The 16,741-nt window shown below is 32.3% G+C and overlaps 1 protein-coding gene across 1 annotated transcript; it reads right to left on the minus strand.

The window, feature by feature from the left end:
• Positions 1 to 368: 368 nt before the first annotated feature.
• Positions 369 to 16,678, minus strand: LOC110995431 (vacuolar protein sorting-associated protein 11 homolog). Its single transcript, XM_045632873.1, has 19 exons — positions 16,527 to 16,678; positions 16,155 to 16,223; positions 15,599 to 15,772; positions 15,282 to 15,434; positions 15,002 to 15,129; positions 14,422 to 14,572; positions 12,720 to 13,148; positions 11,426 to 11,560; positions 10,407 to 10,547; positions 9,453 to 9,672; positions 8,715 to 8,937; positions 8,217 to 8,375; positions 7,526 to 7,683; positions 7,359 to 7,440; positions 6,879 to 6,984; positions 6,263 to 6,372; positions 5,537 to 5,662; positions 1,504 to 1,679; positions 369 to 1,152 (listed from the first exon to the last, which is right to left on the minus strand). The coding sequence occupies exons 1-19, from the start codon at positions 16,539 to 16,541 to the stop codon at positions 848 to 850; spliced, it is 3,060 nt and encodes a 1,019-aa protein (XP_045488829.1). The 5' UTR covers positions 16,542 to 16,678; the 3' UTR covers positions 369 to 847.
• Between the last annotated feature and the right edge of the window lie 63 nt (positions 16,679 to 16,741).

Below are 16,741 nucleotides of genomic sequence, written 5' to 3' on the forward strand. Positions count from 1 at the left end.
CGACCTCAGGTATGATATGAGAGTCGCACGCTGAAGCCACTAGGCCAACATTGCTCCTAAGAAAAAAAAGAAAGAAAAATGCATTAAATCGTTAAATATCATTTATTACAGTATCACAAGAGTACCAATTACTTAAAACTAGTAAATAACTTACTGGAACGATAACTCAATACAGATGAGATCTCACCGTTAACAATAAATATATCAGTTGGATTGATAACTTATAATTAGGGCCTGTTTCACTATGTATGGATAAAGTGCCAAATAGCTATGCAACACATAAATTATTCGAAAGATAAAAGTTCCGAATAAGAAACTTCACTTTTCATGACGAATAGCGCTATCTTACAGTCGTGAAACGCAAAAATACTGTTTATCCTACCAATAAGTAATAAATAGCTTATTTGGAACTTATCCGGACATTGTGAAATATACCCTTAAAATAATAAAAATATAATTGTCTATACATTTTTGATCGTTGTAAACAAGTTTATTCCAAGCGCCAAATAGCGACAATACTTTTATTCACTTTCGTACATATAGCTTTAAAAATAATCGATTTGCCAGGTATTTATTATAATATTAACAAATAAAACTATTTTTTAAAGGTTAATACTTAATAAACCGTATATAATTCCTTAGGCAGTTTATTAAACAAAAATGGAAAATTGAATAATGTATGGGGATTAACCCAACGCCCGTCCTAGAACACGGCGACCATTAATAAATCTCATTGCACTAAAGTCTTTCGTCTCTTTCTATCAAATTGTGTTTATGCTTATGAAAAGAGAGTATGAAGATGCAATTTTTACATTCCGAAGCAGCTAATTTATGGAAAATCATATTTTCACGACGCAAATGGATTCAATTTTTTATCATAATCATCATTCTCAAAGGGATTGGTCGGATCGCTTTCATCTGCAAATGGATTTTTCGCTTCGTCATATTCCTCAAAAGGGTTGCCGTTGGAGATTGCGCTAGAGATTGGGGAATCTCTTTCTCTTTGAACCTGTACCGGTTCTAAACGGGTTAAATGCGCTTCGAGGCTCGAACTATACTTCTGCTGTTCAAGGACGCGCATACGACCTTCCGGAACTGGAACTATTGATGAGCCTTTGGGAGGTATTTGCTTTGCCGTGTTAGAGACGAAAACTGTAATATTAGATTTAATCATTGATTCGAATATCAATACTTTTTGGACAGACAAACCATTAATGTTTAAATCCTCTTCAATGTTATATAAAATTCTACATATTTTAGAGATACCAAAATTTAAATGGACACTGCCAAAAAGCTCGCAAGTGCGTTGCCGGCCTTTAGAAAATAGTACGTTTTTAACGGATTAATTCCGTGATACTTACAAAAAATTTATGTTTAAATAAAAATTTAATATATCAGACACTTGTGTAAAGATAAAGCAACTTATCAATTTAGACAAACACAGTTTGTCAGTACTAAATTACTTTTAAAATTACACCGAAACGTATTATTTAAAATGCTTACTCTGCTTGCTTTGCCCTTCCTGCAGTCTCAGTTTAGCCTCAGCACCTGGTCCATAGGAGAGTGTCGCAGTCTCAGAGACTGAGCTGGATTGCGGCGGACTGGGAGTGGGGGCCTCAGTCACAACCGTCACCTTATTGAATAGACCTCGGCCGAAGTATTCAGAGACTACTGCAAATCTGAAACCAGAAACTCCCACTTCAGACTAAGCAACAAACATTAATTTAACTGGCCTTAGGAGAATTAAACAAAAATGAATGTGGTTCGGGGTTGTAAGTATTTTTTAACTGACTTTGGTGACCGTACCGTACTATACTAAATATCCTAATTTTTTGACGTGACAACGTCTTATAATTCGATGAAGCCGGCTGCACGGAAAACATGACGCATGCGGCGTTACCTCGCTCTGAGGCGTTCCATTTAAGGCTTGAAGTGCGGAACGAGCTACAAAAAAGGCACAATCGGCCTCCGAGTTGGGCAGTTCATTCGTTAAAAAATTACATAATTGTATTTATGCGTACAAATAAATGTAACACGATGGGATACAAGGGATAGCGGGGCATGATTGGAAAATTTTCGCGAGGATAGTGGAAGAAGTGGAAGAATTCAGAGGAGGCTACCACGCCATCGGAGGTCAACTACTCGTGTAATACATAATAAAGGCTTTTTTTTTTGTTTAGAGTGCTCCGAGAACATACAAACATATCGAATCGTAGTTTCGGATACAGTATAAGGCACTCGCTACGCATTTTTTAAAAGGGCCTGGTGCCCATGCTTCTTCGTTTGGCTTAATTAGGGTTGGTATTATAAGGGGCCTTCGCCTCTAAACTACGAACATTTTCATTATTTTTTATTAAAGACTTTAATATTATTAGATATTCGATTAAGGATTAAAAAAAAACTGGTTTCCTGGCCAGTCTTTCGACACAAAATATTAATAACTTTGCATTTATCAAACCAGTTCAATCACGTAGCTAATTTGCTTTTGTGTTTATAATGAGAATTGTTTATTAAGTGGTTCATAAATTATTTATTAGTGTGTTTAGCCCTGATAAGATTTAATTGTAATAAAAAGCGTATTAAACATCTACGTACTTATACTATTGTGCTTTATTAGTGTCTAATATATTTGCATTAACTCTTGCTATAAAAGGAAAAAACATATTTTCCATCAAGTCTCGTACACAAATCCTTCATATTGATTTTTTTAATTACGTATTTGCATATTTAATTATGATTTTTGATTATTTTTTATGATTCATTAACACAGCCTATAACTTTCGGGTTAAATAAAAACTTTAACAGTTCAAGCATTTCACAGTTAAACATGATGATGTAAACCATTAAAATGGTGTAGACCGAAAACACCTAAGGACATGTAACAGCGAGTGTCTAGAATCTTCTGCGACCAATTTATTAAATATGTATAGGAAAAAGAAAAACGGTTCGCCCATAAAAATTGTAAATTAAATTACCGATGTAGCCGGGAAGTATCTCGCGTAATACAAATGAATTTATGATATGTTGTTTATGTACAACTATTTACAAATAACACGTATGGAAGAAAATATTAGAGATGGAGAAAAGTACCTCGATAACCATTGCAGTTGGGGGGGTAGACAAAAAAAACAGTAAAATGGGAAATAGAAAACCATAATTCTCACGATGAAAACTATGACGCGCAAGCGATTACAATACACACACAAATGTCACACATACTTACACGTAACAATTTTTTAAACATTCCGAAGGTCACGATACAAAATTTTACACATTTCCAAAACATATTAAAATAATTTATAAAATCTATACAACCTCACATACCCATCTTCGGACGTATTTTTGAAACAGCAAGAGAACGGTGGCAACATGTCGCCTACAATGTGTTATCAATAATTGTAAATATTTTGATAACACTGCGCCCGCGCAAATACAACTATGACATTGACGTGCGACCGTGGCCACCTGTGCGTATAATTTCCTATCCGTTCTAATTAATTTCGTTTGGTAAATATTAATCGAGTTGCCATCATAACTAATGTATTATATCGTTGAGATTAATTTTAAGAAAACAGAGTTGCCATCTAAATAAGAGCAATTTAAGTTGGGTAAGATATTAATATTTTTTAAAGGTTTGTCATTCTGTGACGGATTTAAAAATATAATTTATATGCCAACGATAAGATATTTACCAATTTTAATCTATTAGTAATTTAGGATAATTTTTCCAAAGGAAAGATAACACGAATGACGATAAGAAATAAAACATGTTATTGCTTTTTAATGTTAATGATTACCGTAAGTTGTTTAGCAATAAAACGAAATCACTCATAATTTGAATTTTTGTTAAAATAAAATTACCAAAATTTGTATAACTGTTTGTTCAAAGATAGTAAGATTTGGATATTGATGCCTTGGGTTATATTTGATTTAACAGCATTGCATTATAAATACACAAAATAAATAAATAGCTTTTTACCGGAATGTGAATCGAGGTCGATGGGATTTATAAAATAATTAATTATCCATTGTTTTGTTATGACTTTTTAGGTAGAAAGCTATTTTTCGGAAAGTGTGACTAGCTAATAGAAATGTTATTAATAATGTGTTATCAACAGTTTTATATTATGAGCTGTCTAGTGTAATATATTTGGTCGTATTTTGCCTCCAAATAATCTAAAACAGTTGTCTAAACTCTGCCATATTATAACGTTTTGGATAACAATTAAAAGAGCATTAATAAACCTAAATTTTTTGTCTGTTTTGTTAAATCTCAGCTTTTAGTTAGTACATTTATGTCTAAAAAAATTCGTATTAAATGAGGCAACGACGCGTCAAAGTTTTAATTTGCTGTAAAGATCATTTTGTTTAAAATCTGGGTCTCCTGTATTACCTACATATGCAGAGACGTAGAAACAAAAATAATGTGCAAAAATAATTAATATTCACAGTGCAATATTTTTTTTAAACTTCTTTTATATCTCAATAAAAACCAAAAATGAGGGGATCAGCTGTACCTCTCTCTAGTCCCTGGTCATCGCTCTTGATTGGAAGTAACAAATAAAATAAAAACACACCCAATGCCATCAAAAACCATGTCAAAAACAAAAATGAGGTAGGAAGGTAATTTTTCGATCTGAAATCGCTGTAAGCACCATGAACATACTATGGTCATAGTAATCAGTTTACGGTAATCTTAATAAATTCAAGGATAAAGCTACGCCACCCTATTATGTACCGCATAAATATGGTATTCCTAATAGAACGAAACATAGGTAAATATAAATTTCTCTAAGTTACTTGCATTGAGTAAATGCATCTTGTTATACGCAATGATTTATTTAGGTCACAGTGGTCACACATTTTTCTTTACCGGCCCAATTATTTACTAAAGAAAAAATAGAAAACAAATAAATTTGAAGATTATTTTGATATAGCAGGGACGAGTTGAATTCCTTAAATCAAAGGAAATGTCAAACTTGTATACGCTCGTTTATACGCGTGTATATACGTTCATTTTCGGTTAGTCACGAGTTATAAGTATGTTTTATTATAACTGAAAAATAAACTACAGTAGTAGCCTTCTATATACGCCGTAAAGTTTTTCCTATAAATATAGCCAAGCGAAGGAGAGGAAGACCATGTGCGCGGTGGGCTGATGACTTTATAAAAGCTACCGGTCCTCTGTGGCAAAGACTTGCCAGGGATAGGAAGCACTGGAAACAGCTGGAGCCTTTTTGCTCCAAAAGCAAGCTATACAAGAGGACAGCTGTGCAACATAACCTTAAAGAACTTTCATAAGAAAGTATATAAATACATATATATTTTTGTATAATAAACTTTCTCTTGTATTAGTTATAAAGGCTTTGAAATTGAATATAAAACTTAAGATTTTATACATAATACGACGGCTTCAAACAGACACCGATCATTGAAGCACGAAATAATGCACTTGAGCAAAAGCAAGTACTATTTTCAGCTCACTTATAATCGCAATAAAATTTTTAACGGAATTTGAATAATAAATAATACATACGGATCGTGTTGCTGCTGCAATCTCGAATGTAGGGCTTCGGCCGCGTGGGGCAAAGCCTCCGGTCTCCGGGATGGGGCCGCACAGGCAGGACACTCCCTTTCCGTTTCGCTATACGTTTGGAAACAACTGCAAATAATTGTTAAAATAAATTTCATTAAATATTCAAATAATTTTACAGACAACCATTTTAACATAATCTGCCTTTGTTACTTTAGTTTGCCTTGCTTTAGTTTAGAAGTAAAAACAATACACAAATCTGTTTGGTAGTTTTTGACTTAACGGCGTATATTGACGCTGCCGGGATCTTAATTACATTTGTAAAGTAATCAGTTTAATAAAACATATGTGTAGTACCTGTATAACTGTAGACAAAATAAAATGTATTTTTTCTTAAAACTTACTATATTGAAGCTTATTTTCAAACACTAAGGGCCTGTTTCACAATGTATGGATGAAGTGCCAAATAGCTATGCAACACATAAATTATTCGAAAGATAAAAGTTCCGAATAAGATACTTGGCATTTCATGACAAATAGCCCTATCTGACAGTCGTGAAACGCAAAAATACTATTTATCCTACCAATAAGTAATAAATAGCTTATTTGTAACTTGTCCGGACATTGTGAAACAGGCCCTATGAGTATTTTATAAATTATGTAGGGTAGTTAACTAAACTACCCACACTTTCGCCAAAGCAACAAAAAATAATTTAAAAAAATACTCACTCTTGGTGATAGGAATGTTGGCAGAGGAAATGTACAGTGGGCAGTTCTAGAGGTCGATTGCAGGCTGCACATCTGGAAGATTGGAATGTCACTGGTTCATGCTGGATCACCTGTAGATAATAGTGACTCTTAAAATTATGTTTTACTGAATAACATACAGTTTTTAGTCACTTCTCCTTCTAAGTCTGCTTTAAATGCTAATTTAGTTATTTTTTTACTTAAGTCATATGTACATTTTCTATGTATACCCATGCATTAATTTTAAATTTTTAAAGATTATTTGCAACAACAATAATAAAACCATTTCTATTAAGTTTTAAAGTAAAAGTAAAACTGTAGTAACTTTTTGGAAACATTTTTGTATAAACAAAACCGTTCAGTATTGAAGTTTTAGTTAATTACTAAGCAATAGAAATGAAGATATTAAAATATTTTTAGCGCATATTACATATCATATATAAGGAGGATCTCAAAAATAAACGTATTAATTTTTTGTAAGAATACTCAAAAATGCATTTCATTTCAACCATAGACAATGCGAGGGAAATTTGTATAAAAAAGTAAATAAAAATACTTAATGTAATTGTTAATACTAGGAAAGTCTTTCACAAGTCACCTGAATATGAGCCTTCATCTTCTCAATCTCTTTCTTATATTTCGTGGCCAACTCTTGTTCGCGGGTTATAACTTCATCTTCCGATTTCAGAACGTCCATTAGGTATCTAAAAAACCCTTCAGATAAGCTATGTATTTGATTCGAAAATTTTATATATATATATATATATATTTAAATTTGGGATTCTTGTGGAGATCATACTTTACATACTTCATGAAAAAGCCAAAAATGGCTCCAAATGATGAACATATTAGAGGTTCAAAAACTATTTAGAATTGTTTATTTATTGCACATATTCAAGCATTTATTTATTTTATTTAAGCATTCGTAAACGTACGTATATTATACAGAGGAAATATTTGTGTTTTAGAGGCAATTTTAAAATCAGTCTGGTAGTTGATTAATGAAACTAGAAATAATAACATACACTATTTAAATTATCGATTAGTTTAAAACATTAGTACATATCAGTGTACGTACTTTCGAACGTCCCCCAGCGTATACGTAGGCGTGCTCGCTAAGCAATTTACGACTAGAATTGGTGACATGAGCTTTTCAGTCGCTGTAACAAAACCGTTTCAGTTGTTAAAGGGAAGAATATTTTTGTAATTAAATAATTAAAAAATAATAATTAAATAATTCCTCACCAACAACATGCAATAAATCAGGCAAGCACTGAGGCGGAGGTGGCGTCCATAGAACGTCCAACCACAGACGTGGACAAACCGCGCCCCGCCTTCGACAAACGGCCAACGCCAGATCGGCTTCACCACTGCGCATGTGCAGGGATACCTGAGCACGCCATCTATTGGGCATTTGGGGATTATTTGCAAAAAATACTTTATCGCTGAAGGCAAGGGGAAACCAGTATTTTAGTAGTATGTCAGACACAGAAGGAAGACAACACTTTAATAGGTCATTGCGTGCTATCCACAAAGTGGATACTCTCAATGCCAGATAGATCGCGAGTGCGTTGCCGGCCTTTTTAACGCTCTTTTCTTACCTTTCGTTTTATTAATGACTGCTGTTACAGCTTTAAGGTAGTTTTTTTATAATTTTTTATTGTTATTGGCGAATCTAATTTACTACATAAATATATTTAATTATAAAGCTTTTAATTAAAGAAGATATAAATAGAAGGGGGCAAACAGGCAAGAGGCTCTCTTGACGTTAAGTGATAATACCGCCCATCGACACAATGCCAGAGGGCTCGCGAGTGCGTTGCCGGCCTTTTATGTGACTTATAAATCTATAAGACTCAATTAGGTAACAATTACTAACAGAATAATGTTAAATTAAATTAAACGTCGCAATGTTTAAAGATTAATTTTAACTTACAATTTCTTCTCTTCATACAGATGTAATATGCCAGCTTTGAATCCCAACATTTGGCAAATGATCAGGGTGTGGTCTTTATCATAGTTAGACTCTGGATCTTTGAGTACACTCAATATTTTCTGTTCATATATTACTTTTTCACTATTGGGTGATTTCGCCCTGCAATATGATTAACTAGATGATTTTGTGTGGTTATCTCAAGAACATTGGAAGTATCGCATTTATCTCGCGTTTAAAGTTTTTGCCACATTATCATCATACATACAGACATATTTCTGCACCTTTTTAGTCATTATTTTGTCATGAATCCTAGGAATCAAACCCATCATAATTTTGTATTCTTAACATAAACAAACAAACAAAAAAATGCTGCTTCGTGAAAAATTATTATTAATTAAATATAACAATAATATATTCAGTCAGGCTAATTATTACTATTAATATATTTTATTATAAAAAAATCTTCAAAATATTGGTCCTTCGATCCGGAATACTCACCATACATGAATATAATGTTCAATCAGGGCATCAAAAACCAGAGTAGAGCATTTGACGTCCGTTGATATCATGTGTTCCAGGAAATTGATCAATTTCTCAGAATTACTAAGGAACATGTGAATAAAATCGTCAGGAATAGATCGATCGGGTTCCCTATATCTACCGACAAGCGACGATTCGTCAACTAATGGTTTACTTCGTGGTTTGTAGTCTGTACACATTACTGTAATGATATGAAAATGAGTTAATTTTTTAAAATAATCATTTTTATGATTTGTTGTAAGTTTTTTTATTATTCATTTAAAACAATGAAGCCGCTTTCAGAGTTCAAGTCAGCGAATGTTGTTTAATTGATATTAGAATCTATAAAAGTCTTTGTCTTCTTTACCACTAAGTAGTAGGAGGGTAGTTTTTAAGGTGTTTTTAGTTATGCTGGGATTATATCTCACGATATCCTTTAAGTCCTTGTATTGTATATGTATATAACATGAGCTTATATATAGAGCCACCGTGTCGCAGTGTGCGTCGGTGAACGTCTACGCGCGGAAACTCCGATACATATGTACCGGTTATAGTGGTAGCGTTTACTTATAAAAGTATACATCATATGTAATAAATTTTAATCTAATTTTCAAAGTATCTTCTATTCTAATCTATCAATTTTAAAATACAAGACAAATACGATGAACATAAATTTTACATTTAATATTAAAATATGACATTTTAATTAATACTTACATTTTAACAACTCCGTACTCTCTTCCGGCTTATGTTGTATTAATTTATGGCCGTATTTCTTCATATAACAATCGGCATCGTCAAATTCCAACTCCGCTATATAATCGAGGGCCTGTTTGAATTCTTTTTTGTCTTCAATCATCATTTTGAGATACCAATCATGTCGGTTATGATTCGCTGCTAATGAGAGGGCATCGTCTATGCTTACTTGACGGACTACCTATGAATTTGTGTATTTTTTAGTAGTATAATCATAACATACAAAATGATTAGTATATTATTTTTAGAATATGTATTTAAAGAATTTGTATTGTAGGTTAAGTGTATATATATTCAATACAAAAACTATGTTTATCATCTATAGATGATGAGAGTTATTAATTATATACTTAATGATCCAACAGACGTAGTCGTCCTGTCTTAAATAAAAATTTAAAAAAAAACGAATTGTATATTTAAACCGTTCTTGAATACACAAAAAATTGATCAAAAATCCTTTAATTTCAGAAGATTATATATATAAGTATTTGAAAAAAAAACGATTTATGCATTATTGATATTACCTACTTTAAGAGTAATTGTTGTTAATATATACGTTAATAGTACATTTGACGTTTTTTTATAGTACAGAGGGCAAACGGGCAGGAGGCTCGCCTGATGTTAACTTAAGTGAGACCGTCGCCCATGGACACCATCGATGCTAGAGGGCTCGCGAGTGCGTTGCCGGCCTTTTAAGAATTTGTACGCTCTTTTCTTTTCTCTATCGTTTGAAATACACAACAATGAATTTTTGTAAGAAAATTATTCTAACAAATCAAATTTAACGACCATTAAAAATGGTTGGATATGTGACTTATAAATCTCGTAAACAAAACACCAACGCTACAGATTCTTAAGAAGCCATTACATATTTGAGAACGATATTAGTTGTTTATTATTTAATATACAACATACCTTTATAGCGACATCCACATCAAAATCTATGGCCTTGTCCTTAGAATTGATGAACAGTTTCAATTTCCCTTGTTGGTCGTGTTGATCTATTTTGACGTAACACGTCAATAATAGAGTAGTATGGTCCTCTGTTGCAAATCCCTAAAAGAGATTTCTAGACTTCTAAGTATAAACAATTTTAAAGAAGTAATTTTTAAAAGTTTAACTAGCTTGCGAAATTCGTACTAAATTAGTTAGTTAATTACTAAAGGACTGGCTCATGAACACACCGTATGGAGTGTTAGAGTTGCTTCTGAGATCTAGTATGTAAATACACACTTTATTCAATCACTCACACACATTTGAACCCACACACTCACTCATGCACTTATGCATGCATGTTGATAACAGTTGAAAAAATAAAAATAAAGAAAACATAATTTATTCTATTGAATAAAAAAAAAATATTTATATGATAATTTAAAAAATATATATATATATAAATATATATTAAAAATATATATATATATATACATAAAATATATTTATATAAATTTAAATCATAATAAATATATTTATTATTATTTAAATAATACCTATAATAATATATAATTTAAGTTATCTTATTAGATATAAATATATTTTAAGGATTTTATAACAATGTTAGTTATGGAAACCCTGAGCAGGTATTTCTTACTTAAAAGGGTTCCCAAAGTTACACTTTAAGTACATAATATGCATTACAGTACACAATGATGCCTACAGGTTCAAATTTAATGACGTGGAATAAGTGATACCTCTATCTTATGTTCCATAATAAACACATTTTTATTTTTTTATTTAAAACTGTTCACGAGATTAACTTTCATTATTTATTGGACAAATTTAAAGTACTCTTCCGTCTCATTTTCACAAAACAGTATTTACAATGTGATGAATAGGGACAAAAAAGATCAATATGATAATAAAACGAAACGGCGTACCGCTCCGGACAACCAATAACAAAATAAATTCTTACGAAAATTTTCAGAAATTTTTACCTTTTTATGTAATTCTTCTAAATATTGTATCAGCGGCTCCAAGTGTCTCGGCTCCAAATATTTCCGTATAACATAAGATGTCTCGAGCCAACCAATCGTTTTTACGTACTGATATATTGCGCCTTTAAGATCACCCTGAAATTTGTTCAAAATACTTATATAAGAAAACTAGCTGACCCGACAAACGTTGTTTTGCCATGTTTTTGTGCCAAAAAATTAAAGTTTATAATTAACAAAAAAAACATAAGGGATGATTGTAGAGGGGTGAAAATGTAGGGTTGCTTGTATTTTTGTATGGTGTATCGTAAAAAAACGAAAAATTTTGTCTAAAAAATAAATAAAAAAATTTAGGGGTGGACCACCCTTAACATTTAGGGGGATGAAAAATAGATGTTGTTCGATTCTCAGACCTACCCAATACGCACACAAAATTTTATGAGAATCGGTCGAGCCGTTTCGGAGGAGTTCGGTTACTAACACCGTGACACAAGAATTTTATATATAAGATTATTGTTTTAAAAATACTGTACTTTTGGAGCATCTAGGCCTTTAGGTTCAAACTGGACGACTCAAAAATCTTGATAAAAATTCTAAATCATTTATTCATATAATGTACACTTGTCAACGTCAAAAAAGAAATATATATGAAATGCTTTTAATTTTACAATTACTGCCAGTCAATCAAGGGCTTAGAACGGAAAGGAAGAACTGGCAATAAACTCTCCGCCAATCTTTTTCGCCAAGTTTTTTGTTTTACACAATGTTCGGAAGGAACTTTAACCATTACACCATGTTCTACATAACATCTTAAGTCATTAATAAAAAGTTTTTAACAAATTGTTGATATTACGTCTTTATTTGGTTAGGTTACGGCCTTTAAAAAAAAAAGAAAGCTTCGGTGGCATGAATGGCTGCACTTATTTAGCTAATTCTATTTTTGTTGTGTTTGGGAGAAGGTTCTTATGAAAAAAAATATTAAGAAAATTGCGCGGTATATCAGAAAATTTAACATTCGTGCTGCAAAGCGTCAAAGACGATGTAAGAAAAATGAATATCGTTTAAAACAAATGCTTTGATCGGAGTTATTATTGATAAAATATGATTTCTAAAAAAAACTGAATTTCTTAGTGCATATACCATTGAGAGCTATCACGCCTAATAATAAAAGTTCAATTTAGTTTTGGTATAGACTAAAAACGCGTTATTAACACAAAACTTGGTATACTTGGTTAAGAAGAATGAAGACAAGACATCTTCAGTGGGGTTCGCTAGTAATAAAACCAATTCCAAATACCTTGCTATACAAATGATCCCCATACTGTTTATATATCTCCGTAAGCCCCTCAGCATCATAATGCTGACTACTCGCAATCCTTATCGCAACATCATATAGATTCTTCTTGAACAGCAAAGACAACTTCGACTGCAGATCCTTCTCATCCAAATATATCATTTCCTTTTTCTTCGTCAGAATATAGAAAGATCCCCATTCTGTCAGAACTGCATCAATTTCCTCGAATGTCTTCGAGAAGACGATGAATTTGTTTTGTATGTCCAGAATTGTGACATGGTGGGACCGGGGAGTGGTGGATGAGCCGGAAGGCTTCGTGGAGGTTTCGCTTGTGGTGATGACGAGGTAACTACGGAACCAGTTGAGGCGGAGCTTTTCACCTTCTAAAGCGTAGCAGGGACCACGCCCTTCGGTAGTATAACAGTATATTGCCTACAATTTATTCATTCAAAATTAGTATGACAGACATAATATTGTATTATTAAAGTAGATTTTAAATTTAAATTTTAAACACGTTTTTATTTCATATGTACAGAGCAGTGTTGGCCTAGTGGCTTCAGCGTGCGACTCTCATACCTGAGGTCGTAGGTTCGATCCCCGGCTGTGCGCCAATGGAGTTTCTTTCTATGTGCGCATTTAACATTTGCTCGAACGGTGAAGGAAAGCATTGTGAGGAAACCGACATGTCTTGGACCCAAAAAGTCGACGGTGTGTGTCAGTCACAGGAGGCTGATCACCTACTTGCCTATTAGATTTAAAAAAATGATCATGAAACAGATTCAGAAATCTGAGGCCAGGACCTAAAGAGGTTGTAGCGCCACTAATTTATTTATTTTAATATGTACAGAGAAAATGTATTACAAACATAAAACCATACAAATATTGTCTAATTAAATATCCTTAATCTCTCTCTTTGATCAGTAGCTCATGTTAGTTAGAGTCAGCAAGGAGCGGACTAGTTTTTTTATTCACCAGTAAACTAAAATAAATGAACTAACACTTATGTAGTCAACAGAAAAGTTAAATTGATTCTATAGAACTCTCCATTACTAATTTTCATCACAATGTTTTGAGTCATATAAATTGTTTGGACTCGAGAAAATCGATCCCAAGAATTAGGATCATTTAAATATTCACAAAATTTATACAACACTAAAGTCAAAAAATCATTAATTTCTATCTTATGAAGGAGAAAAGAAGGAAGAGGAACTTGTGATTTTTGTATATCACTACATATTATAAAACAAAGTCGCTTTCTCTGTCCCTATGTCCCTTTGTATGCTTAAATCTTTAAAACTACGCAACGGATTTTCATGCGGTTTTTAATAAATAGAGTGCTTCAAGAGGAAGGTTTATATGTATAATAACATCTATTAAATAGTGGAGAAGTACTGTTATTTTTGAGGTTTCTAATGTGATGTCGTAAATAATTACATTTTTTCCGCTTACATTGCAAACGCAGGTTGAACCCTACGAGTTTTATCAAAATAATGTACTAAGTATTGTACACATTGAAAAGGTCTACAGAAAAGTCCATGACGGTATATGTCTATCTCTTATGTATAACCTACATTTTTATATACAACGTTCACAGATTTTCTGTAGTGTATTTAGTATCACCATTGCACCCGTGCGAACCCTAAGGTAGTAAATAATTCCAGAAATTATCACATTCAAACAGTTTTCAGCTATAAAGATAACTAACCTCACTTGTAGCGACAGTGAGTCTATGCCTATCAGCCAATACACTGCAGCCGGCCACCGCACCCATAGAGTCAAGAACAACACATTTGTCACTATTCACATAGGACACCATAATGCAATTACGGGATACTATGAATAATTTATCAGTGTCCCTGTAAGAGAAAATTAATAATTTTAGTATGTTTTTTTTTAAGTTCTACTGAATAAAACTGCCTGTGGCACAGCTATCTGGCATTTACTGTCCAGGGGCAGGTATCAAATCAAAAAATCATTTATTCATATAGGTAACATAATAATAATAAAAAAATACACTTATGAACGTCAAAAAAAGAAATGATTCTAATTTTACATTTACTGCCAGTTCTCAAATCACAGGACGTAGAACGGAAGAGAAAAACTGACAATAAACTCTCCGCCACTCTTTTTAATCGGCAAAACTTAACATTAACAACATTGTTTGCCCTGTTCTTTAAAAAAACATTTTCTACTACACTACAATCATAGCTATTTGCTATTCAAATTATATTTAACTTTGGTACAAATAACATTTGTTATTTGAGAATAGAAGCCGACATAATTACTTGAAAGCAAGTCCTGTGATGGGGCTAGTACCGGTGTCTGTCAATGTTTTCATTTTACCACGGTGCCTTGCTATATCTCCACGAAACAGTGACACAGAGCCGTCTTGAAATCCTACAGCTAGAAGATTCTGGAAATTTTTGTTTTTCTGTATATTTTGGTGTTTATTGCACATGTGAAACCAACCTTTTATGTTTATGTATAGTTTTGAAAATCTAGATATGTTTTGTTTACAAAGGATTTGAGCCATTAACAGTTTAGCTAATTATGTATGTATGATACCTTATTATCATGTACGGCCAATGCTGTAGCTGGAGTGGGAAACATATGTGAGGGCACAGCCCTTGATGTTCTCACACATTTGGGGTTCCCATGCCGGTCAACCCTGGACCAATCCCATACTTTAATTAAAGGAGTTACACCAGTTTCATCCTCCTGCAATTTTTATTATTACACAACAATATCAGAAAAGACTTAATGAAATATCAATTTATGGACTAATAGACATTTTAACAGTTTTAATAAATCTTTTTAGTCTTAATTTATAGATTTCTACAAATATTTTGGAGGTAGTTTTCTATTAGAAATAATATAATTACCCCTATTGTTACCAACAGAGTATCATGTGGTAATTGTTGAGCATGTGTTATTATGAGTTCATATGCTTTGAATGATGTGATCTCCCATGAACGGGAGATTAGGTGGGCCCAGCCTGTCAAGTCACAGAGTATGACATGATTATTTCCACTTGTAGCTACTGTAACATGAGTGTCCTGGAAATTAGAAAGAATAAAATTATATGACTTAACCTTATCAAGAATGTTTACGATTGATTTGTGCAGTAATTGGATTTAATTCTAGTACAAAAGCCAATCCTTAAGTGCCGAGTTTTCAAAAAGGCAGTAATAGCTTTGTTTGCAACCCAACATATATACAAGACTTGCTTTGGCACCTTTAGTATCTGCTATTGAATTCAGAGCACTGTTAATAGAAATTGAAGTTGAATTTACATGATTACATTCAATTGAGATAACTTATCTATATTTTGTTATGTGTGTATAATATAATAAATTATTCATGTAAACCAAAGTAGTATGTATGGCTTCATGTAACTACATTATACTGTAATAATCTTTAAAAAAACTGTTTACATACCTGTAGGCACTCTGCAATTTTTCCATTATCTATATTATTATGGACATCAAAAAAGGTAAATCGTCGCCACTGTAATTAATATTAATCATATATTTAATATTGTTAATTAATTAGCCTATTTATTATGTAGCAGCAGAATATTATGGGATTAACAAAACACAAAATATTGTACTTATAAAAATAGCTTAGCTTGTAAATATTTATAAAATATTTTAAATTTATAAATATAATAAAAAGTGTCTTAAGGTTAATAGTGCCAAAATCTTATTAAAGAGTTACAATTAAAATGGTACCAAGAAGGAACATATAAATTATTATTATATTTCATAGAAGCAAACTAGTGCCTATTTAATAATAAAATTATAATTGTACCTCTAAAAATGCCATATTATTCGTCTATTATTAGGCACAGCATGGAGAGAGAATAAACAATTATTTTGTTAAGAACCAATTCCAATTTTCTCACAATAAAAATAGAAAATTTATTTAATCAACAATTCACCCACAAAAATAAATTAACGATGTCATTATTGTCAATCTCGATTCGATGTCATTTGTAATTTGACAGATAGGGTGTAGTGATAGTC

The sequence above is a fragment of the Pieris rapae genome, chromosome 21 (assembly GCF_905147795.1).
Source record: "Pieris rapae chromosome 21, ilPieRapa1.1, whole genome shotgun sequence".
In the NCBI taxonomy this organism is placed as follows: Eukaryota; Metazoa; Arthropoda; class Insecta; order Lepidoptera; family Pieridae; genus Pieris; species Pieris rapae.

Excerpts from the sequence above, each read along its gene's own strand:
- LOC110995431 (XM_045632873.1), bottom strand. Across the intron at positions 11,561-12,719 it reads GGGATCATTTGTATAGCAAG|GGTGATCTTAAAGGCGCAAT; the intron begins GTATTTGGAATT and ends AACAAATTTCAG. Across the intron at positions 1,153-1,503 it reads GGAAGGGCAAAGCAAGCAGA|TTTTCGTCTCTAACACGGCA; the intron begins GTAAGCATTTTA and ends CTAATATTACAG.